We start from the raw sequence: 23,135 nt of genomic DNA on the forward strand, positions 1-23,135 counted from the left end.
CTGCAGAGGATAAGTTCATTAGAGTTACCAGCCTCAGAAATTGCAGCCCAAATAAATGCTTCACAGAGTTCAAGTAACAGACACATCTCAACATCAACTGTTCACCTGAGTATCTCTACGTGCACATCATCATCTGCACATCTATCACTCCAGTGTTAAAGCTAAATTGAAATTATTTTGCCTCTATGGCCTATTTATTGCCTTACCTCCCTACTCTTCTACATTTGCACACACTGTACATATATTTTTAGATTGTGTTATTGACTGTATGTTTGTTTATGTGTAACTCTGTGTTGTTGTATGTTGTCGAACTGCTTTGCTTTATCTTGGCCAGGTCGCAGTTGTAAATGAGAACTTGTTCTCAACTGGCCTACCAGGTTAAATAAAGGTGAAATAAAAAATAAAAATCATTTCTTCAGAGGAGACTGTGAATAGGCCTTCATGGTCGAATTGCTGCAAAGAAACCACTTCTAAAGGACACCAGTAAGAAGAAGAGACTTGTTTGGGCCAAGAAAACACGAGCAATGGAAATCTGTCCTTTGGTCTGATTGGTCCAAATTTGAGGTTTTTGGTTTCAAATGCTGTGTCTTTGTGAGAGACGCAGAGTAGGTGAGAGGATGACCTCTGCATGTGTGGTTCCCACCGTGAAGCATGGAGGAGGAGGTGTGATGGTGTGGGGGTGCTTTGCTGGTAACACTGTCAGTGATTTGATTAGAATCACACTTAACCAGCATGGCTACCACAGCATGCTGCAGCGATATACCATCCCATCTGGTTTGTGCATAGTGGGACTATAATTTGGGACTATAATTTGTTTTTAAACAGGACAATGACCCAAAACACACCTCCAGGCTGTGTAAGGGCTATTTGACCAAGAAGGAGAGTGATGGATTGCTGCATCAGATGACTTGGCCTCCACAATCACCCGACCTCAACCTAATTGAGATGGTTTGGGATGAGTTGGACCGCAGAGTGAAGGAAAAGTAGCCAACAAGTGCTCAGCATATGTGGGAACTCCTTCAAGACTGTTGGAAAAAAGTGTGCAAAGCTGTCATCAAGGCAAAGGGTGACTACATTGAAGAATCTAAAATATAGATGATATTTTGATTTAACACTTTTTTGGTTACTACATGATTCCATATGTGTTATTTCATAGTTTTGATGTCTTCACTATTATTCTACAATGTAGAAAATATTAAAAAGAAAAGAAAAACCCTTGAATGAGTAGGTGTGTCCAAACTTTTGACTGGTACTTTAAATATATATATATATATATTTAAGAAAATCAAGATTAGAAGGAGAGGAGTAAAAAATAAAAATGTGTTGGCAGTTCTGAAAGTCACAACATCCGTCACGTCACGCTACACGTCATACAGAACTTCTGTTATTGCCTTTCACGTTGTTTCACTGTCCACTCCACGGGGATTTGGGGATTTCATGAAGCAAAACCACTAAGAGCATACCCACACCTGTTGAAAGACCGCAGTTCGTACAGTGACGCGTACAGGCTGACAACATCAAGGCAAACCATAGAGCTGACAGCAAACAGAAAGCACTATACAAATACAACGTGCCTGACTGATTCATTGTTTGATTACATGGACGACATGTTACTTGGATCAGGCCCTGTTTAATTTGCACTTGTAGGATGAACCCAGTTGGCATTGGATGTTGATATGATTGACAGCTGTAAAACCATTTGATGATTGGATGGTGTTATGACTGACAGTTATGCCTACCTATCTTCTCCATGTTTGTGGCGGTAGACAGGAAGCCCTGCTGCAGGAGCGTCTCTCTGGTCTCCTCGTCCTCCACCTGAATCTCTGACACCATGTTACATGGCACGTAACCATGACGACCGTTCGACTCGCCGCGGTAGAATCCATCCGAGTCTTTGTCTCCGTAGATCTGGACATGGAGGATGGGGGAAAGAGAAACAAGATGGCAGCTGTTAGGTTGTGTTATTGTCTAACTACCTCATTAATAGAAGAGATAACATGGAGAAACACTTCGCCTTCCACTACCAATCACTATTATTTCAATTTTTTTTTACATATTTTTGTACTTTTCACCCTTTTTTCTCCCCAATTTCGTGATATCCAATTGATAGTTACAGTCTTGTCCCATCGCTGCAACTCCCATACGGACTTGGGCGAGGCGAAGGTCGAGAGCCTTGCGTCCTCCGAAACACGACCCTACCAAGCCGCTCTGCTTCTTGACACACTGCTCGCTTAACCCGGAAGCCAGCCGTAACAAAGTGTAGGACGAAACACCGTAAAGCTGGCAACCGAAGTCAGCTCGCATGCGCCCAGCCAGCCACAAGGAATCGCTAGAGTGCGATGGGACAAGAACATTCCGGCTGGCCAAACCCTCCCCTAACCCGGCCGACGTTGGGCCAATTGTGCGCCGCCTCGGGTTTCCCGGTCTCGACCGGCTGCGACACAGCCTGGGATTGAACCCGGGTCTGTAGTGATGCCTCAAGCACTGCGATGTGCCACTCAGGAGGCCACAACCAATAATAATTGACAGATCGGATGAGTGTCTAACATAGTGCCAGGAATATCACTGGGATTATTCTGGCAGGTTCCATACCTTGATGATTTGTCCCTCTCTGAAGGGCAGTTCTTCCTCAGCAGCGTCGGGGTTGGGAGACATGTTGACCGGGTCGTAGGGGAACAGAGCCACAAAGATACGCACCTCATTGTCTCCTACAGGCCATGCATGATCCATGCTCTCTGCATGCAAACACACAAACAGAACTAACATTACTTGGAGCAACAGTTAGCCTACAAGCATTGTGGGGCAAAGGACCAAATTATTTCAAAAGGTAATATAGGCCCTTGGTTTTGCCTGGTCAGACGCACACACGCACACATCCACAGTGTAGTGGAGCGGTTCGAGAGCTTCAAGTTCCTTGTGTCCACATCACTAAGGAATTAACATGATCCACACACACCCACACAGTTGTGAAGAGGGCACGACGGCGCCTCTTCCCCCTCAGAAGGCAAAAAAAAAAAGAGTTGTCACGGGCCCTCAGATCCTCCAAAAATGATTCAGCTGCACCATAGAGAGCCTCTTGACTGGCTGCATCACCACCTGGCACGGCTACTGTAAGGCACCCAACGACAAGGCGCTACAGAGGGTGGTGAGAACGGCCCCAGTACATCACTGGGGACAAGCACCCTACCATCTAGGACCTTTATACCAGGCGGTGTCAGAGGAAGTCCCTAAACATGTTCTAATACTCCAGTCATAGACTGTTCTCTCTCCTACCGCAGCGCAAGCGGTACCGATGCACCAAGTCTGGAATCAACAGGACCCTGAACAGCTTCTACCACCAAGCCATAACACTCTTACACAAGATTAGCTAAATAGCTAATCAAATGGCTACCCGCTACTGTCTATTATCTATCCTTTACCCCTACCTACAGTATACTGCTGTTACTGTCTATTATCTATCCTTTACCCCTACCTACAGTATACTGCTGTTACTGTCTATTATCTATCCTTTACCCCTACCTACAGTATACTACTGTTACTGTCTATTATCTATCCTTTACCTCTACCTACAGTATACTGCTGTTACTGTCTATTATCTATCCATTACCCCTACCTACAGTATACTGCTGCTACTGTCTATTATCTATCCTTTACCCCTACCTACAGTATACTGCTATTACTGTCTATTATCTATCCTTTACCCCTACCTACAGTATACTGCTGTTACTGTCTATTATCTATCCTGTTGTCTAGTCACTTTACCCCTACCTACAGTATACTGATGTTACTGTCTATTATCTATCCTTTACCCCTACCTACAGTATAATGCTGTTACTGTATATTATCTATCCTTTACCCCTACCTACAGTATACTGCTGCTACTGTCTATTATCTATCCTGTTGCCTAGTCACTTTAACCCTACCTACATGTAGCAATCAATCAATTCCATCAAATGAATTTATAAAGCCCTTTTTTACTTCAGCTGATATCTCAAAGTGCTGTACAGAAACCCAGCCTAAAACCCCAAACAGCAAGCAATACAGATGTAGAAGCTACCTCAATTACCTCATACACGACTCGGTAGTGGTACTCCCTGTATATAGCCAAGTTATTACCTGGTACTCCCTGTATATAGCCATGTTATTACCTGGTACTCCCTGTATATAGCCATGTTATTACCTGGTACTCCCTGTATATAGCCATGTTATTACCTGGTACTCCCTGTATATAGTCAATCACCACCTTCCGGAGACACCTGAAACCCCACCTCTTTAAGGAATACCTGGGGTAGGATAAAGTAATCCTTCTAAACCCCCCCCCCCCCCCCAAAAGATTTAGATGTACTATTGTAAAGTGGTTGTTCCACTGGATATCATAAGGTGAATGCACCAATTTGTAAGTCGCTCTGGATAAGAGCGTCTGCTAAATGACTTAAATGTAAATGTAAAAATGTTATTACCTGGTACTCCCTGTATATAACCATGTTATTACCTGGTACTCCCTGTATATAGCCATGTTATTACCTGGTACTCCCTGTATATAGCCATGTTATTACCTGGTACTCCCTGTATATAACCATGTTATTACCTGGTACTCCCTGTATATAACCATGTTATTACCTGGTACTCCCTGTATATAGCCATGTTATTGCCTGGTACTCCCTGTATATAACCATGTTATTACCTGGTACGCCCTGTATATAGCCATGTTATCAGCTGGTACTCCCTGTATATAGCCATGTTATTATCTACTCCCTGTATATAGCCATGTTATTATCTACTCCCTGTATATAGCCATGTTATTACCTGGTACTCCCTGTATATAACCATGTTATTACCTGGTACTTCCTGTATATAACCATGTTATTACCTGGTACTTCCTGTATATAGCCATGTTATTACCTGGTACTCCCTGTATATAACCATGTTATTACCTGGTACTTCCTGTATATAACCATGTTATTACCTGGTACTCCCTGTATATAACCATGTTATTACCTGGTACTTCCTGTATATAACCATGTTATTACCTGGTACTTCCTGTATATAACCATGTTATTACCTGGTACTTCCTGTATATAACCATGTTATTACCTGGTACTCCCTGTATATAACCATGTTATTACCTGGTACTCCCTGTATATAACCATGTTATTACCTGGTACTTCCTGTATATAGCCATGTTATTACCTGGTACTTCCTGTATATAACCATGTTATTACCTGGTACTTCCTGTATATAACCATGTTATTACCTGGTACTTCCTGTATATAGCCATGTTATTATCTACTTCCTGTATATAGCCATGTTATTACCTACTCCCTGTATATAGCCATGTTATTACCTGGTACTCCCTGTATATAACCATGTTATTACCTGGTACTTCCTGTATATAGCCATGTTATTATCTACTTCCTGTATATAACCATGTTATTACCTGGTACTTCCTGTATATAACCATGTTATTACCTGGTACTTCCTGTATATAGCCATGTTATTATCTACTTCCTGTATATAACCATGTTATTACCTGGTACTTCCTGTATATAGCCATGTTATTATCTACTTCCTGTATATAACCATGTTATTACCTGGTACTTCCTGTATATAGCCATGTTATTATCTACTTCCTGTATATAACCATGTTATTACCTGGTACTTCCTGTATATAGCCATGTTATTATCTACTTCCTGTATATAACCATGTTATTACCTGGTACTTCCTGTATATAGCCATGTTATTATCTACTTCCTGTATATAACCATGTTATTACCTGGTACTTCCTGTATATAACCATGTTATTACCTGGTACTTCCTGTATATAGCCATGTTATTATCTACTTCCTGTATATAACCATGTTATTACCTGGTACTTCCTGTATATAACCATGTTATTACCTGGTACTTCCTGTATATAGCCATGTTATTATCTACTTCCTGTATATAACCATGTTATTACCTGGTACTTCCTGTATATAACCATGTTATTATCTACTTCCTGTATATAGCCATGTTATTTTTTTACTCGTTATTGTTATCGTTATTCACTGTGTATTTATTCCTTATATCACAATTTCAACTCTGCATTGTTGAAAAAGGACCCGTAAATAATAATTTCAGTCTACACCTCGTTTACAAAGCATGTGACAAATACAATTTGACTTGATCCAGATGGTAGAGCTCACCCCCCCCCCCCCCCCGCTCTGCTGTGTAATGGCGTGGCCCGGGCGTCTACTTAAGAGAGGTAATCAAGCTAATGCCCTGAGCCTGAGCCAGTGGGGCCTAAGCTGCTTCAGAAAGAAACGTGCGTATGTCTATGATCCCGGTAAGAGAGGAAGAGGGGGAAGAGAGGAAGAGGGGGAAGAGGGGGAAGAGGGGGAAGAGGAAGGGGGGAAGAGGGGGAAGGAGGAAGAGGGGGAAGAGAGGAAGAGGGGGAAGAGAGGAAGAGGAAGGGGGGAAGAGGGGGAAGAGGGGGAAGAGGGGGAAGAGAGGAAGGGGGGAAGAGAGGAAGGGGGGGAAGAGAGGAAGGGGGGAAGAGGGAAGAGGGGGAAGAGGGGGGAAGAGGGGGAAGAGGAAGGGGGGAAGAGGGGGAAGAGGGGGAAGGAGGAAGAGGGGGAAGAGAGGGAAGAGGGGGAAGAGAGGAAGAGAGGAGAGGGGAAGAGGGGAAAGGAGGAACTAACTCTTAGAAAAATCATCTCTGGATGTGGTTATACAATAACAGCAACAACACAGAGCTGTCTGTAGTAACCATGGCGACTGATTACCTAGTCTGACCACAGGGTTGTCTGTAGTAACCATGGTGACTGATTACCTAGTCTGACCACAGAGCTGTCTGTAGTAACCATGGTGACTGATTACCTAGTCTGACCACAGAGCTGTCTGTAGTAACCATGGTGACTGATTACCTAGTCTGACCACAGAGCTGTCTGTCTATGTGATGTAGTAACCATGGTGACTGATTACCTAGTCTGACCACAGAGCTGTCTGTCTATGCGATGTAGTAACCATGGTGACTGATTACCTAGTCTGACCACAGAGCTGTCTGTAGTAACCATGGTGACTGATTACCTAGTCTGACCACAGAGCTGTCTGTCTATGCGATGTAGTAACCATGGTGACTGATTACCTAGTCTGACCACAGAGCTGTCTGTCTATGTGATGTAGTAACCATGGTGACTGATTACCTAGTCTGACCACAGAGCTGTCTGTCTATGTGATGTAGTAACCATGGTGACTGATTACCTAGTCTGACCACAGAGCTGTCTATAGTAACCATGGTGACTGATTACCTAGTCTGACCACAGAGCTGTCTGTAGTAACCATGGTGACTGATTACCTAGTCTGACCACAGAGCTGTCTGTCTATGTGATGTAGTAACCATGGTGACTGATTACCTGGACCTACATGTGAACTGTTGTAGTGGACTAGGGCTTAATCTGCTCCAATAAGACCAGGTTCTATCTCATTAGGGGAAGATCAGTCCACCTGTATGTAGCAACAGTCAGGCTACAGGCAGAGCCCAGTTGACAGGGAGAAAAAGACAATGTATAAACAGATTGGTGACTATAGTCCTGTTGTACTAGCACTGTACACATATAAAGAGAGAGAGAGAGAGAGAGAGAGAGAGAGAGAGAGAGATAGAGAGAGAGAGACAGAGAGAGACAGAGAGAGACAGAGAGAGACAGAGAGAGACAGAGAGAGACAGAGAGAGACAGAGAGAGACAGAGAGAGACAGAGAGAGACAGAGAGAGAGAGAGAGAGAGAGAGACAGAGAGAGAGAGAGAGAGAGAGAGAGAGAGACAGAGAGAGAGAGACAGAGAGACAGAGAGAGACAGAGAGAGACAGAGACAGAGAGAGAGAGATCAATATAAAGAGAGGGGGGTGAAGAGGAGGACGAATTCGATTCTGACCTTTGAGTTGATGTATGACCTCTGACCTGGTCAGCTTCGGAGATCCAGGCTGTCCGCTCCACCCAGCACCAGCCTCCTGGTCAACACACACACACACACGAACACACACACGAACACACACACGAACACACACACGAACACACACACGAACACACACACGAACACACACACACACACGAACACACACGCACACACGCACACACACACGCACACACACACGCACACAGAGCGAGACAGTCAGTCAGAGAGAAAGACAGACAGCAGTTGAATGTATAGTCCAGCAGTGCAGGGTTAGAGACATGAGTTGTATAGGATAAGAACCAGGTGGTTGTACAGGTTGAATGAGTCTGGAGAAGCAGATAGTACAGACAGACAGTCAGTCAGTCAGACAGACAGACAGACAGACAGACGCAAGGTGACCTGAGGCGTCATGATAAGACGACTACACAGGCGGCGGTAGAAGACAGGGAATCCAGAGAGAATACAGTCCCAGGATACAACGAGTGAGAACACACCCATTCTGCTGCAGCAGCTGCGATGGCCTGGAGGGCAGGTTTCCCACGGAGCCTGGCTAGAGGCCTGGGTTCAGGATGTACCCCCTCCCCCCACCACTCAGAGCTCATCTGGTCTACCACCACCTCCCCTCGTTCCCCGGGGTCGTAGGTCAACGGCTCCTCCTCGTCTGTCCCGTACTCAAGGTCGATTTCTGTTACCGAGGCTACCGGGGAATTGACCGTCCGAGCGGTCTTGCTGACCAGGTGGGAGCCCGGACCAGGACCCGGTGTGTGACCGGTGGCCTGGGACGTTAACGCAGCGACCGCCATCTGACTCCGTAGCAAGGCTTCTCGTCTGAGCCGGTCCCCCAGTCCGCCTACCAAGGCCATCGTCCCCGCCCGACTCCCTCCCCCACCGTGGTGGGCCTTCTGGGTGGCCCGGGGAACCCACACATCTCTACTGCCCCCGGGGTCCAGCAGCCCCTCTTCAGAGCAGCGGATGCTGTCTACTGTGTCTGCGTAGTGGACCCTGTTCTGGGCCCGAAAAACAGCACCACCACTGTGTCTTGGTGAAGGCTCTTTGGCTTCTGATCTGCTGCTGCTGTGGTGGTGGTGGTGGTGGGGTTGGTGTCTGGGGCTGTGGCTGTGGTAGTGGGGATCATCAGGGTGGCGGCTGGGCCCGGCTTGGGACTGTCTGCGGTGGCGACGGTGACTATAGTCCTCGTCCACGCTTTTGTCCTCTTCATCAGTGACCTCTGGGATGCTGAACAAGTGCTCGTTATGGTGATGAAGATCCTGATGGTAGTGGTGGTGGACCTGAGTCTGGGCCTGTGGAGGAAGCTTCAGGATCTTCTCCACAATCTCCTCGTCACTGTCCGGCACCTCCCACTGGTCTGCCTACGGGGGTCAAGGGTCATTGCGGAGGAGGTGTAACAGGTTGAAGGTACGAAGGTTGGATGAGGTAGGAGGTCAGGAAGGAACAGGGTGGAGTGAGGGTGGAGTGGTGGGCAGGACAGGGTGACAGGAGGAACAGGGTGGAGTGAGGGTGGAGTGGTGGGCAGGACAGGGTGACAGGAGGAACAGGGAAGAGTGAGGGTGGAGTGGTGGGCAGGACAGGGTGACAGGAGGAACAGGGAAGAGTGAGGGTGGAGTGGTGGGCAGGACAGGGTGACAGGAGGAACAGGGAAGAGTGAGGGTGGAGTGGTGGGCAGGACAGGGTGACAGGAGGAACAGGGAAGAGTGAGGGTGGAGTGGTGGGCAGGACAGGGTGACAGGAGGAACAGGGAAGAGTGAGGGTGGGATGTGACGTACGAAGGAAAAGTAAAAGAAAATGAATCAAAACGGTGAGTGAATTCAAGAGTGAAAGAGAAAAAATAAATAAAAACAAACATAACCAAAACAGAGGCTGTCCTCCACAGCCAGATTAGGTGTCTGTGTTGTGGTGTGTGTGTGTGTGTGTGTGTGTGTGTGTGTGTGGTGACTGTTTACCCTGTTAGCTCCGGTGGTGTACCCCCGGGCCAGGGCGGGTCCAGGGGGGTCAGAGTAGAGTTCATCCTCCTCTTCCTCCAGGATATCAGACAGGTCAGATCCCCTACTGCTCTCTGGCTCCACCGGGCCAGCGGTATAACGCTGAACCACAGGACAGAACCACACAGCACAACAGACTTACAGACCGTGGAATAACCAATGATGTTGCTTATCTAAGTCATATAAAACATACCCAACAGGACAGGCATATGGATTAACCAATGATGTCATAGCCAATATCTAACTCATATAAAATATACAAATCTACGTTTAGAGTTGATATTATTTTAGTGCTATTAACTGTAGGTGCCAATAAAAGTGAAACTTTAATTTATTAGGTACATTTGCGCTAAATTGTACTATGAGCGCTGGTATATCTTGGCATGCTGCCTCTATCCTCAATGCTTCCTGGTCTGAAGCACCCTGTTGATACATAAGAGGTAATGATCCCACAGCCTTTCCTAGAGCTAGAGCACTAACTGGTTCATCTAAACAAGAGATAATGATCCCACAGCCTTTCCTAGAGCTAGAGCACTAACTGGTTCATCTAAACAAGAGATAATGATCCCACAGCCTTTCCTAGAGTTAGAGCACTAACTGATTCATCTAAACAAGAGATAATGATCCCACAGCCTTTCCTAGAGCTAGAGCACTAACTGGTTCATCTAAACAAGAGATAATGATCCCACAGCCTTTCCTAGAGCTAGAGCACTAACTGGTTCATCTAAACAAGAGATAATGATCACACAGCCTTTCCTAGAGCACTAACTGGTTCATCTAAACAAGAGATGATGATCACACAGCCTTTCCTAGAGCTAGAGCACTAACTGGTTGATCTAAACAAGAGATAATGATCCCACAGCATTTCCTAGAGCTAGAGCACTAACTGGTTCATCTAAACAAGAGATGATGATCACACAGCCTTTCCTAGAGCTAGAGCACTAACTGGTTCATCTAAACAAGAGATGATGATCACACAGCATTTCCTAGAGCTAGAGCACTAACTGGTTCATCTAAACAAGAGGTAAGGCTGGGTGATGTTGGCACTCTTTCAACCTGTGTGTGAGGGCATGACCACTGATCTCTCGAAGAGTTTCTTTCTGAGCCTGCGTTATCCAAATCATCAGAGGATTAAAATACAGAGAGTACTAGCCAATGTGAGGGGAACATGGGGACAATAAAGACTACTTCAGAGGTGTCTGCTGTAGCTTGCAGATTGTATCTGCCCAGGAAACTGGCCATGACATTTTAAGGTATTTGTTATTTGTTTCATTAGTCCATTGTTGATATAGTCCCAAAATGTTTTTGCATGTCAGCAATCAAGTTTTCAAGATACATAACTTTCAAAATAAAGAAATACAATCGGTATTATGGTTTTGCATCATACGATGTAAAACGCAGCATCATTTGATGCAAAATCCATAATACCGGCTGCATTTCTGTATTTTGAAAGTTATATACTAGTTATATTATATACTTTTGAAAACTTGATTGCTGACATGCAAAACATTTTGGGACTATATCAACAATGGACTAATGAAAGAAATTGAAAGAAGCACAGTCAGTACTAACTAACTAACTGACTGACTAACTAATGAACTAACTAACTAACTAATGAACTAACTAACTAACTAATGAACTAACTAACTAACTAACTAATGAACTAACTAACTAACTAACTAACTAACTAACTAACGAACTAAATACTGTGCATTTGGAAAGTATTCAGACCCCTTGACTTTTTCCACATTTATGTTACAGCTGTATTCTAAAATGGATTAAATCAAATAAAATCTACACACAATACCTCATAATGAAAAAGCAAAAACTGTTTTTTAGAATTTCAGCAAATTTGTTAAAATTAAAAACAGAAATTCCTTATTCAGACCGTTTACTATGAGACTCGAAATTGAGTGCAGGTGCATCCTGTTTCATGGACATGATTTGGAAAGGCACACACCTGTCTATATAAGGTCCCACAGTTGACAGTGCATGTCAGAGCAAAAACCAAGCCATGAGGTTGAAGGAATTGTCCGTAGAGTTCCGAGACAGGATTGTGTTGAGGCACAGATCTGTGGAAGTTTACCTAAAAATGTCTGCAGCATTGAAGGTCCCCAAGAACACAGTGGCCTCCATCATTCTTAAATTGAAGAAGTTTGGAACCACCAAGACTCTTCCTAGAGCTGGCCGCCCGGCCAAACTGAGCAATCGGGGGAGAAGGGCCTTGGTCAGGGAGGTGACCAAGAACCTGATCGTCACTGACAGAGCTCCAGAGTTCCTCTGTGGAGATGGGAGAACCTTCCAGAAGGACAACCATCTCTGCAGCACTCTACCAATCAGGCCTTCATGGTAGAGCAGCCAGACAGAAGCCACTCCTCAGTAAAAGCCACATGACAGCCCTCTTGGAGTTTGCCAAAAGGCACATAAAGACTCTCAGGCCATGAGAAACAAGATTCTCTGGTCTGATGAAACCAAGATTGAACTCTTTTTGCTTTGTCATTATGGGGTATTGTGTGTAGATTTATGAGGAAAAAATGTCAAGTGGTCTGAATACTTTCCAAATGCACTGTAACTAACTAACTAACTAACTAACTAACTAACTAACTAACTAACTAACTAACTAACTAACTAACTAACTAACTAACTAACTAACTAACTAACTAACCTGTGGCTGCCTGTTGAAGCCTGTGTCCTGGTCCTGCCTGAGGAAGTCCTCCATGGACACCAAGCGTGTGGTCGGCCTCTCCATGGAGTAGTCTGGTTCTGACTCCAGGGGAGAGGGGGCTCTGGGGGGCCGGAGAGGCTGTGTGTCCAGGGGGTTGATGAGGTCCCTAGCGTGTGGCACTAGGGCCTTGGGTGGGGTGGGGTAGGGCTCAGGGGTTGAAAGGTTGGCACGGGAGTCGTCCTCCACAGGGAGAAAGTCTGTGATGGACATGACAGGACGGGGAACTCCGGGGCTGCCTGTGTCTGCTCTGCTCTGCTCCGTGGCTGCTACTGGGCCTAGATGTGGGCTCTGGTTGGAGGACAAGGATATACAGTATTACATACACTTAGTTAACATAGTTACAGTAATGTAGACTAGATAACGACAGGTGAGTTCTAGAGGTTCTAGATGAGTGTTCTAGAGTAGGTGAGTTCTAGAGTTCTAGATGAACATTCTAGAGCAGGTGAGTTCTAGATGACTGTTCTCGAGCAAGTGAGTTCTAGATGACTGTTCTCGAGCAAGTGAGTTCTAGATAAATGTTCTAGAGCAAGTGAGTTCTAGAGTTCTAGATGAGAATTCTAGATGAGAGTTCTAGACTAGGTGAGTTCTAGACTAGGTGAGTTCTAGAGTTCTAAATAAGAGTTCTGGAACAGGTGAGTTTTAGAGTTCTAGATGAGCATTCTAGAGCAGGTGAGACCTAGAGTTCTAGATGAGCATTCTAGAGGTTAGTTCTAGAGTTCTAGATGAGTGTTCTAGAGCAGGTGAGTTCCATATGAGAGTTCTAGAGCAGGGGACTTCTAGATGACACTCCTAGAGCAGGTGAGTTTTAGAGTTCTAGATGAGAGTTCTAGAGCAGGTGAGTTTTAGAGTTCTAGATGAGAGTTGTAGAGAGTTTTAGAGCAGGTGAGTTTTAGAGTTCTAGATGAGCAGGTGAGTTTTAGAATTCTAGATGAGAGTTCTAGAGAGTTTTAGAGTTCTAGATGAGAGTTGTTAATAAGAGCTCTAGAGCAGGTGTTTAAGCAGTGTTGTACATACCGTTGTGTTGATGTGAGAAGCTGATGGTAGCTTGGCCTGATAGTTTAGTGCTACTGGAGATGACATAGCCTCATGCACTGCCAAGGCGGCCCAAGGGGGGACAGGAGATTTTGCTAAGGGGTTAGCCCAGACCTCTGCGTACGAGGCAGGGTGTGGGGAGCAGGCCTCTGTGTGGAGGGCGTGGACTGGGGGAGAGTTGGCAGAGGGCGGCCCCCAGTTAGGGCCCATGGCGTGTGCGACGTCTAGTGGCGACGAGGCAGTGGCGTAGGGCAGCATGGAGACTTTGGCAGCTGAGTTCCCGTAAGATGGGGATTGGGGCTGGACGGGTGGTGACGAAGACAGGAAGGGGGGCGACTGGTAGGGTGACGACTGGTGGACAGGGGGTGACTGGTGGACAGGAGTTAACTGACGAACGGGGGGTGACAGGTAGGGTGGCGACTGGTGGACAGGGGTTGACTGGTGAACGGGGGGTGACTGGTAGGGTGGCGACTGGTGGACAGGGGTTGACTGACGAACGGGGGTAGACGAGGAGCAGGAGGCGGCCGAAGCCTGGCCGGTCATGATGTCGGACAACTTGGCGGGCACGTTGACTGGCACAGAGTCGATGGACTCCCCATGGGCAGACATGGTGCGCACAGTGAGCTCGTGGGCTGCCATCAGGGACTGGATCTGAGACGGGCCCATCAGGGCACTGCCCGCCGTGGGGGACGACACCTCCAACACCTAGGGTATGGCAGGAGAGGAGAGGGGGTAGTGTCAGCAGCACAGACACACACTATCCTCACACCTCTGACGAACAGTAGAAAAGTCAGCAGCATGGGACAAGACATCATTACAGTCGAAGCTGAATCACCACAAATACTGTGGAACACAAACACACACCACTGTCTTGAGAATGAGAGCAATACATAACCCCTGGTCTGACAGACACACTCAATGGGCCTTTAGAGCCCAGAACCTCTCCTAAAACACTGGTCTGACAGACACACTCAATGGGCCTTTAGAGCCCAGAACCTCTCCTAAAACACTGGTCTGACAGACACACTCAATGGGCCTTTAGAGCCCAGAACCTCTCCTAAAACACTGGTCTGACAGACACACTCAATGGGCCTTTAGAGCCCAGAACCTCTCCTAAAGCACTGGTCTGACAGACACACTCAATGGGCCTTTAGAGCCCAGAACCTCTCCTAAAGCACTGGTCTGACAGACACACTCAATGGGCCTTTAGAGCCCAGAACCTCTCCTAAAGCACTGGTCTGACAGACACACTCAATGGGCCTTTAGAGCCCAGAACCTCTCCTAAAACACTGGTCTGACAGACACACTCAATGGGCCTTTAGAGCCCAGAACCTCTCCTAAAGCACTGGTCTGACAGACACACTCAATGGGCCTTTAGAGCCCAGAACCTCTCCTAAAACACTGGTCTGACAGACACACTCAATGGGCCTTTAGAGCCCAGAACCTCTCCTAAAGCACTGGTCTGACAGACACACTCAATGGGCCTTTAGAGCCCAGAACCTCTCCTAAAGCACTGGTCTGACAGACACACTCAATGGGCCTTTAGAGCCCAGAACCTCTCCTAAAGCACTGGTCTGACAGACACACTCAATGGGCCTTTAGAGCCCAGAACCTCTCCTAAAACACTGGTCTGACAGACACACTCAATGGGCCTTTAGAGCCCAGAACCTCTCCTAAAGCACTGGTCTGACAGACACACTCAATGGGCCTTTAGAGCCCAGAACCTCTCCTAAAACACTGGTCTGACAGACACACTCAATGGGCCTTTAGAGCCCAGAACCTCTCCTAAAGCACTGGTCTGACAGACACACTCAATGGGCCTTTAGAGCCCAGAACCTCTCCTAAAGCACTGGTCTGACAGACACACTCAATGGGCCTTTAGAGCCCAGAACCTCTCCTAAAACACTGGTCTGACAGACACACTCAATGGGCCTTTAGAGCCCAGAACCTCTCCTAAAGCACTGGTCTGACAGACACACTCAATGGGCCTTTAGAGCCCAGAACCTCTCCTAAAACACTGGTCTGACAGACACACTCAATGGGCCTTTAGAGCCCAGAACCTCTCCTAAAGCACTGGTCTGACAGACACACTCAATGGGCCTTTAGAGCCCAGAACCTCTCCTAAAGCACTGGTCTGACAGACACACTCAATGGGCCTTTAGAGCCCAGAACCTCTCCTAAAACACTGGTCTGACAGACACACTCAATGGGCCTTTAGAGCCCAGAACCTCTCCTAAAGCACTGGTCTGACAGACACACTCAATGGGCCTTTAGAGCCCAGAACCTCTCCTAAAACACTGGTCTGACAGACACACTCAATGGGCCTTTAGAGCCCAGAACCTCTCCTAAAACACTGGTCTGACAGACACACTCAATTCAAAACTATTTTCAGAAGCATTTCCCTCCCAGCATAATTTCATCCTCTTTACATCCAAAACCTAAAACACTCTGCTCTGTTTCCATTGCAGAAACACAATACTACAGTTCTCGCCTTTTTCTTGTCAGCGTAGATTGTGTATCCGGTGACGCGGACCCCGTTGGAGGTCCCAGCAGCATCGATGGTGACAGGCAGCCAGCTGATGAGGGCGATTCCCGGGGAGGGCCCCTGCTCCAGCTGCACGTCCAGAGGAGCATCTGGGGGGCCTGGGAGACGAGGGATTAAACATCAAACCACAAGCAAATCTCAGCTCATAAACAGCCCCTGACTACATTCCTCCTATCTAATCAGGGACTGTGTAAAGACCGAGGACACCAGTTGAGTGGAATCTCTGGCCAATCGCTGACATGAATCAAACTAGCTTTCATGTAGAAACATAAAACCAGCAATTCCTCAGTCCTCCTTACTTGGACTTGAGCACTGTATCTCTGATCTCCAGTATCTCTCTCCTCTGTCTCGCAACACGTACCTGCGGCCAACGTGGTGAAGGTGGTGGTGGCGGTCTTGTGTTCCCGTCTCTCCTGGGGAATCTCCCAGGGTGTTTGGTGTGGCTGAGCCTCCACCTTGACTGTATACTGAAGGCTGGGCGTGAGGTTACTGAGGCACAGTGAGTAGCTGCCAGCCTTCACCAGCTCCATCTCCTCCTCGTTCAAGGACACGACATGCACATAGTTACTGTTGCTGGGCAGCCATGCCAGGCTGGCCGAGGTGGCGGTGACCCGGTCGACTCTGAGCTGGGTAGGCGCCACACACACGTCCCTACCCACCAGTAACGAGCAACGGAGCTGGTCCGAGCTGCCTCGCTCCGTCAGGCTCTGCACAGACACCCGGTAGGCCTTGAGGGTGACGTCTAGTCTCTCTAGGACAGCTTTAGTCTGGGAGCCGAAGGGCACGTTGAGCCTCAGCTCCTGGTCCACGTACACATTGTAGCTCCACACGTTTCCCCAGCCCGCCGGCACCAGCGGCCCGTCCCAGCTGATGATGATACTCTTGGCCAGCTGCTTGATGAGGGTGAGCTTGCGCGGGTAAGGCACAGTGCCCAACCCCACCTCTAGGTCCAGATCCAGGCCGTTGGTGAGGGGGGCTGGGGAAAGGAGGTCCGGGAGGGAGGGGTCCGAGGGGACCTGCTCCCCTGAGGGGACGGAGAGAGAAACCGGGACGGAGGCTGCTGATGTAGGGTCTGTCCTCTCAGAGGTACCTGGGCCCCCCAGGCAGAGGTGGTGCTGATGACTGGCGCTGTGCAGGCTGCTGTCCAGCAGGGAGTTGTGGGATATATCCGTGCCTTCTGGAACGTGGGCGCTTATCATGTCATCGTCTGAGATGCGCTCCACAAAGTTGGAGGGGACCAGCCCTCTCCGCCCGTCCATCAGCTCTCCTGAAGAGGGACCGAGAGAGAGAGGACTTGCGTTTGGTGTTTTGTTTCAGACACTAAAAACTTTGACAGTGTTAAAAAAAATACTTTCAGTGTTAAACTGTAACCTTCAGATTTAACATGTCAGTGTTAAATTGTAACTTTCAGTGTTAACATATCAGTGTTAAATTGTTAACATATCAGTGTTAACATTTCAAAATAAAAAAAATCTAAATTTTAGTGTTAACATTTCAGTGTACATTTTTTTTTTAAACTTTCATTGTTAAAACGTAAGGTTTTGGAGAAGTCTCACCTTCATAGAAGCCATCGTCATCCATACCGCCATAAACATAGATGTACTCCCCGGCGGTGAGTGGCAGCTCCACCTCTGGGTTATCATTAGGACCATCATAAGGGTTATAGCTGGAGAAAAACAAAGCCATATTATCAACGCTAATGTATTAGAAACACAACACATCTCATTGTTTACTGTTGTATACCGAGATTCTTTGTGAAAACAAAAAAATAACAAAACAACAGTTCTTTAATTCTTTCTACTAACTAACACCACTAAAACTAGGAGAAATCAACAACAAAGTGAAGGCATACTGCTGATTTGGCCGACGCTGTGTCTGCCAGTCCTTACCTGTATCTGGCAATGAAGACCTGTAGCTGGGCGGCTCCCCTGAGAGCTGTGTAAGGCGCTGGGGACACATCGATGTCCAACTCCTCCACTTCACTGGCCGTGTCAACCTGACGACATGACAGTCAACAATGAGGCACTGGAAACGTGTTGTACACTGTGCTGGTTGGTGGGTAAGAGCATGGCGCTAGCAATATAAATTCCTGCAGGGTTTTCTCAATTCCTAGCAGTGTTTATTCCAAGCCAGTAAAATATTACATATTCATGAGAAAAAAAAATGTATGCACTCACTGGAATGTAAAGTGTCTTTGGATAAAAGCGCTTGCTAAGCGGTATATACTTTGTATTGGAACTTTGAGCTGCCATCAGGTCAAAACCTTCCCAACCCCTGGCTGGATCAATGCCTCCTGAACAGCAGAAGGCAACAAGCATGATTATATTGTTTTTTCTGTCACTCTCTCTCCCTCTACAGCAGAGATTCTGCAAAGAGATTTATGTATAACGTGGGCAGCTGGGCACAATTCACAGTGGATTGGGACATTGGCCACTAACAAGCTGCTTAAACAGTACCCTCTCTTCTCTCAAAATGCTCCCAGCGTCAGCTTAAATGATGACCGCCTATGTTTCCCTCTGGCTAATACTGCAGGCCGACACAAACGCACAAACACCCTATTCCCTACAGGCTATAGTGCACTACTTCCCTATATAGTGCACTACATTTTGACCGGGGCTGATAAGGTTCCAACAGACACACTGATATAAAAACACACTGATATAAAAACACACTGATATAAAGACACACTGATATAAAACTAGATACGTTGCTAAATTTATAAACTAGCTATATATATTTTTTTATATATAAATGCTGAGTGCGTTCGTTCGTCGTCTGGTCGTATGACTAGTTTTAAAGGTATGAATGATACACTACATGTAAACAATGACAAAACAGACATCATATTTATAGCTCCCCGCCTGGGAAAAACCTTTTCATGGTAATCACGTACAACTACTACAACCTTTCATAATCCAAAACAGAATCTACAGCAGTGGGATTATCTCACTAAATATGAGGTTTAGAGAGCCAGCTGTTGTTGGTAGTGTCTGGCTGGATGGATGGGTGAGAGGGAGGATTTATACCCACTACAGAGAGACTGGGTGAGAGGGAGGACAGACACTACAGAGAGACTGGATGAGAGGGAGGACAGACACTACAGAGAGACTGGATGAGAGGGAGGACAGACACTACAGAGAGACTGGATGAGAGGGAGGACAGACACTACAGAGAGACTGGATGAGAGGGAGGACAGACACTACAGAGAGACTGGATGAGAGGGAGGATAGATACCCACTACAGAGAGACTAGATGAGAGGGAGGATAGATACCCACTACAGAGAGACTGGATGAGAGGGAGGACAGACACTACAGAGAGACTAGATGAGAGGGAGGACAGACACTACAGAGAGACTGGGTGAGAGGGAGGATTTATACCCACTACAGAGAGACTGGGTGAGAGGGAGGACAGACACTACAGAGAGACTGGGTGAGAGGGAGGACAGACACTACAGAGAGACTGGATGAGAGGGAGGACAGACACTACAGAGAGACTGGATGAGAGGGAGGACAGACACTACAGAGAGACTGGATGAGAGGGAGGACAGACACTACAGAGAGACTGGATGAGAGGGAGGACAGACACTACAGAGAGACTGGATGAGAGGGAGGATAGATACCCACTACAGAGAGACTAGATGAGAGGGAGGATAGATACCCACTACAGAGAGACTGGATGAGAGGGAGGACAGACACTACAGAGAGACTAGATGAGAGGGAGGACAGACACTACAGAGAGACTGGGTGAGAGGGAGGATTTATACCCACTACAGAGAGACTGGATGAGAGGGAGGATAGATACCCACTACAGAGAGACTAGATGAGAGGGAGGATTTATACCCACTACAGAGAGACTAGATGAGAGGGAGGATTTATACCCACTACAGAGAGACTGGATGAGAGGGAGGACAGACACTACAGAGAGACTGGGTGAGAGGGAGGATTTATACCCACTACAGAGAGACTAGATGAGAGGGAGGACAGACACTACAGAGAGACTAGATGAGAGGGAGGATTTATACCCACTGCAGAGAGATTAGATGAGAGGGAGGACAGACACTACAGAGAGACTCAGACCCCAAACTAGCTGCCTAGAACACAAAGCTGGACACTGCATGAGGGAAGGTTCTGCTGCTTCAAAACTCCAACCCAAAAGGATATTATCTTTCCCACTGTAAGTGCTGCATTTGTCTTTGGTCAATGTTGAACACTGCAGTGCCATGTGAGAGAGACAGAAAAAAGATAATGCACAAAGCTGGAAACTGAATTAGAGAAGACAGACCCCCTCTAACCTCAACAAGGTCCTATTCTGTTATCTCTAACGCTGATAGAAAACAGACCCCCTCTAATCTCAACAAGGGCCTATTCTGTTATCTCTAACGCTGATAGAAAACAGACCCCCTCCAACCTCAACAAGGTCCTATTCTGTTATCTCTAATGCTGATAGAAGACAGACCCCCAACCTCAATAAGGTGTTACATCTGCTCCTGCCACGCCCTCTACTGCTCATCCGTGTCTCCTTGACCTGCCGCCACTCCCCCAGTACTCTCTCCATCTCCCTCTCCCTCTCTCTCTGTGATTGTGTGGGTGGAGACAGGTGTGCTGGAGTCAGAGCAGATCCCCACCAGCTGCAACCTGTTCCATAATCAAGACCTCTACAAATACTCAGTCCTGCCACTTTCACACTGCCAGATCGTAATCTTTGCTCAGTCTGTCTACGTTTCTAGCCGTTTGTTACTATTTAGATCCTGTTGTGCCTGTGTTCCTTGCCTGACACGGTTTTCCTCTCCGCTACAGCTCCGCCCGCTCTGACTCTGGTTGCTGTCTCCAGTCCCACGTCTCCTCATCCTGCTACTCTGCCCTGGATTCCCCACTCTACTGCTCCCTTGGATTCCCCTCCGGACTTGCTTACCCTGTCCCAACCCCTCTCGCTCCAGCCTCAGCCTCCGCACCTGGTTTCCAGCAACCGGCCCGAGCTTCCCCTGACCTGCACTCCATCTTCCCCCTGTGTTTCAATAAATACCTTGGTTACTTCATCCCAGTCTCTTCATCTGAGTCTGCTCTTGGGTTTCCCTGTTCCACTCCGTGTAACACAAGGTCCTATTCTGTTATCTCTAACACTGATAGAAGACAGACCCCCCCCCCAACAAGGTCCTATTCTGTTATCTCTAACACTGATAGAAGACAGACCCCCCCCAACCTCAACAAGGTCTTATTCTGTTATCTCTAACACTGATAAAAGACAGACCCCCAACAAGGTCTTATTCTGTTATCTCTAACACTGCATGTGCTGTATTTACCGTTGTGTATTTAATCCCTAGCCGGTGTGCTAGTATAGTCAGTGCCGTGTGAGAGAGAAAGAAAGGCTAATGACGTTTTTTTAAATCCATGAAGTCTGACATGCAAATCCACAGGAATGATAATGCCATTTAGTGGAGACAATCCATGAGTGGTTTGATCTGGAAGACTTGAGGAATATTTGAGTCCAATTGATTGAAAATAGCTTAGCAGTTATTCTCATGACCAAAAAGTGATTCTCCCCAGTGAGTAGTGATTCTCCCCAGTGAGTAGTGATTCTCCCTAGTGAGTAGTGATTCTCCCCAGTGAGTAGTGATTCTCCCTAGTGAGTAGTGATTCTCCCCAGTGAGTAGTGATTCTCCCTAGTGATTCTCCCTAGTGAGTAGTGATTCTCCCCAGTGAGTAGTGATTCTCCCTAGTGAGTAGTGATTCTCCCCAGTGAGTAGTGATTCTCCCCAGTGAGTAGTGATTCTCCCCAGTGAGTAGTGATTCTCCCTAGTGATTCTCCCCAGTGAGTAGGGATTCTCCCCAGTGAGTAGTGATTCTCCCTAGTGAGTAGTGATTCTCCCTAGTGAGTAGCGATTCTCCCCAGTGAGTAGTGATTCTCCCTAGTGAGTAGTGATTCTCCCTAGTGAGTAGTGATTCTCCCTAGTGAGTAGTGATTCTCCCCAGTGAGTAGTGATTCTCCCCAGTGAGTAGTGATTCTCCCCAGTGAGTAGTGATTCTCCCCAGTGAGTAGTGATTCTCCCCAGTGAGTAGTGATTCTCCCCAGTGAATAGTGATTCTCCCCAGTGAGTAGTGATTCTCCCCAGTGAGTAGTGATTCTCCCCAGTGAGTAGTGATTCTCCCCAGTGAGTAGTGATTCTCCCCAGTGAGTAGTGATTCTCCCCAGTGAGTAGTGATTCTCCCCAGTGAGTAGTGATTCTCCCTAGTGAGTAGTGATTCTCCCCAGTGAGTAGTGATTCTCCCCAGTGAGTAGTGATTCTCCCTAGTGATTCTCCCCAGTGAGTAGTGATTCTCCCCAGTGAGTAGTGATTCTCCCTAGTGAGTAGTGATTCTCCCTAGTGATTCTCCCCAGTGAGTAGTGATTCTCCCTAGTGAGTAGCGATTCTCCCCAGTGAGTAGTGATTCTCCCTAGTGAGTAGTGATTCTCCCTAGTGAGTAGTGATTCTCCCTAGTGATTCTCCCCAGTGAGTAGTGATTCTCCCCAGTGAGTAGTGATTCTCCCTAGTGAGTAGTGATTCTCCCTAGTGATTCTCCCCAGTGAGTAGTGATTCTCCCTAGTGAGTAGCGATTCTCCCCAGTGAGTAGTGATTCTCCCCAGTGAGTAGTGATTCTCCATAGTGAGTAGTGATTCTCCCCAGTGAATAGTGATTCTCCCTAGTGATTCTCCCCAGTGAGTAGTGATTCTCCCCAGTGAGTAGTGATTCTCCCCAGTGAGTAGTGATTCTCCCTAGTGAGTAGTGATTCTCCCCAGTGAGTAGTGATTCTCCCTAGTGAGTAGTGATTCTCCCCAGTGAATAGTGATTCTCCCCAGTGAGTAGTGATTCTCCCTAGTGAGTAGTGATTCTCCCTAGTGAGTAGTGATTCTCCCTAGTGAGTA

At 47.0% G+C, this 23,135-nt stretch overlaps 1 protein-coding gene across 4 annotated transcripts in view; it reads right to left on the minus strand.

The window, feature by feature from the left end:
* LOC115153900 (peripheral-type benzodiazepine receptor-associated protein 1) overlaps positions 1 to 23,135 on the minus strand; it is a gene marked incomplete at its 5' end in the record, with an annotated part of 35,741 nt that overhangs the window by 11,957 nt on the left and 649 nt on the right. For 3 of the 4 annotated variants that reach the window (XM_029699558.1, XM_029699557.1, XM_029699556.1), the window contains 10 exon segments: positions 1,740 to 1,908; positions 2,593 to 2,735; positions 7,912 to 7,987; positions 9,894 to 10,034; positions 12,598 to 12,945; positions 13,672 to 14,394; positions 16,181 to 16,332; positions 16,596 to 17,501; positions 17,791 to 17,900; positions 18,124 to 18,230. In XM_029699558.1, coding sequence (XP_029555418.1) covers positions 1,740 to 1,908; positions 2,593 to 2,735; positions 7,912 to 7,987; positions 9,894 to 10,034; positions 12,598 to 12,945; positions 13,672 to 14,394; positions 16,181 to 16,332; positions 16,596 to 17,501; positions 17,791 to 17,900; positions 18,124 to 18,230 — 2,875 coding nt within the window. 4 annotated transcript variants of the gene reach the window in all.

Source organism: Salmo trutta, chromosome 19 (genome assembly GCF_901001165.1).
Source record: "Salmo trutta chromosome 19, fSalTru1.1, whole genome shotgun sequence".
In the NCBI taxonomy this organism is placed as follows: domain Eukaryota; kingdom Metazoa; phylum Chordata; class Actinopteri; order Salmoniformes; family Salmonidae; genus Salmo; species Salmo trutta.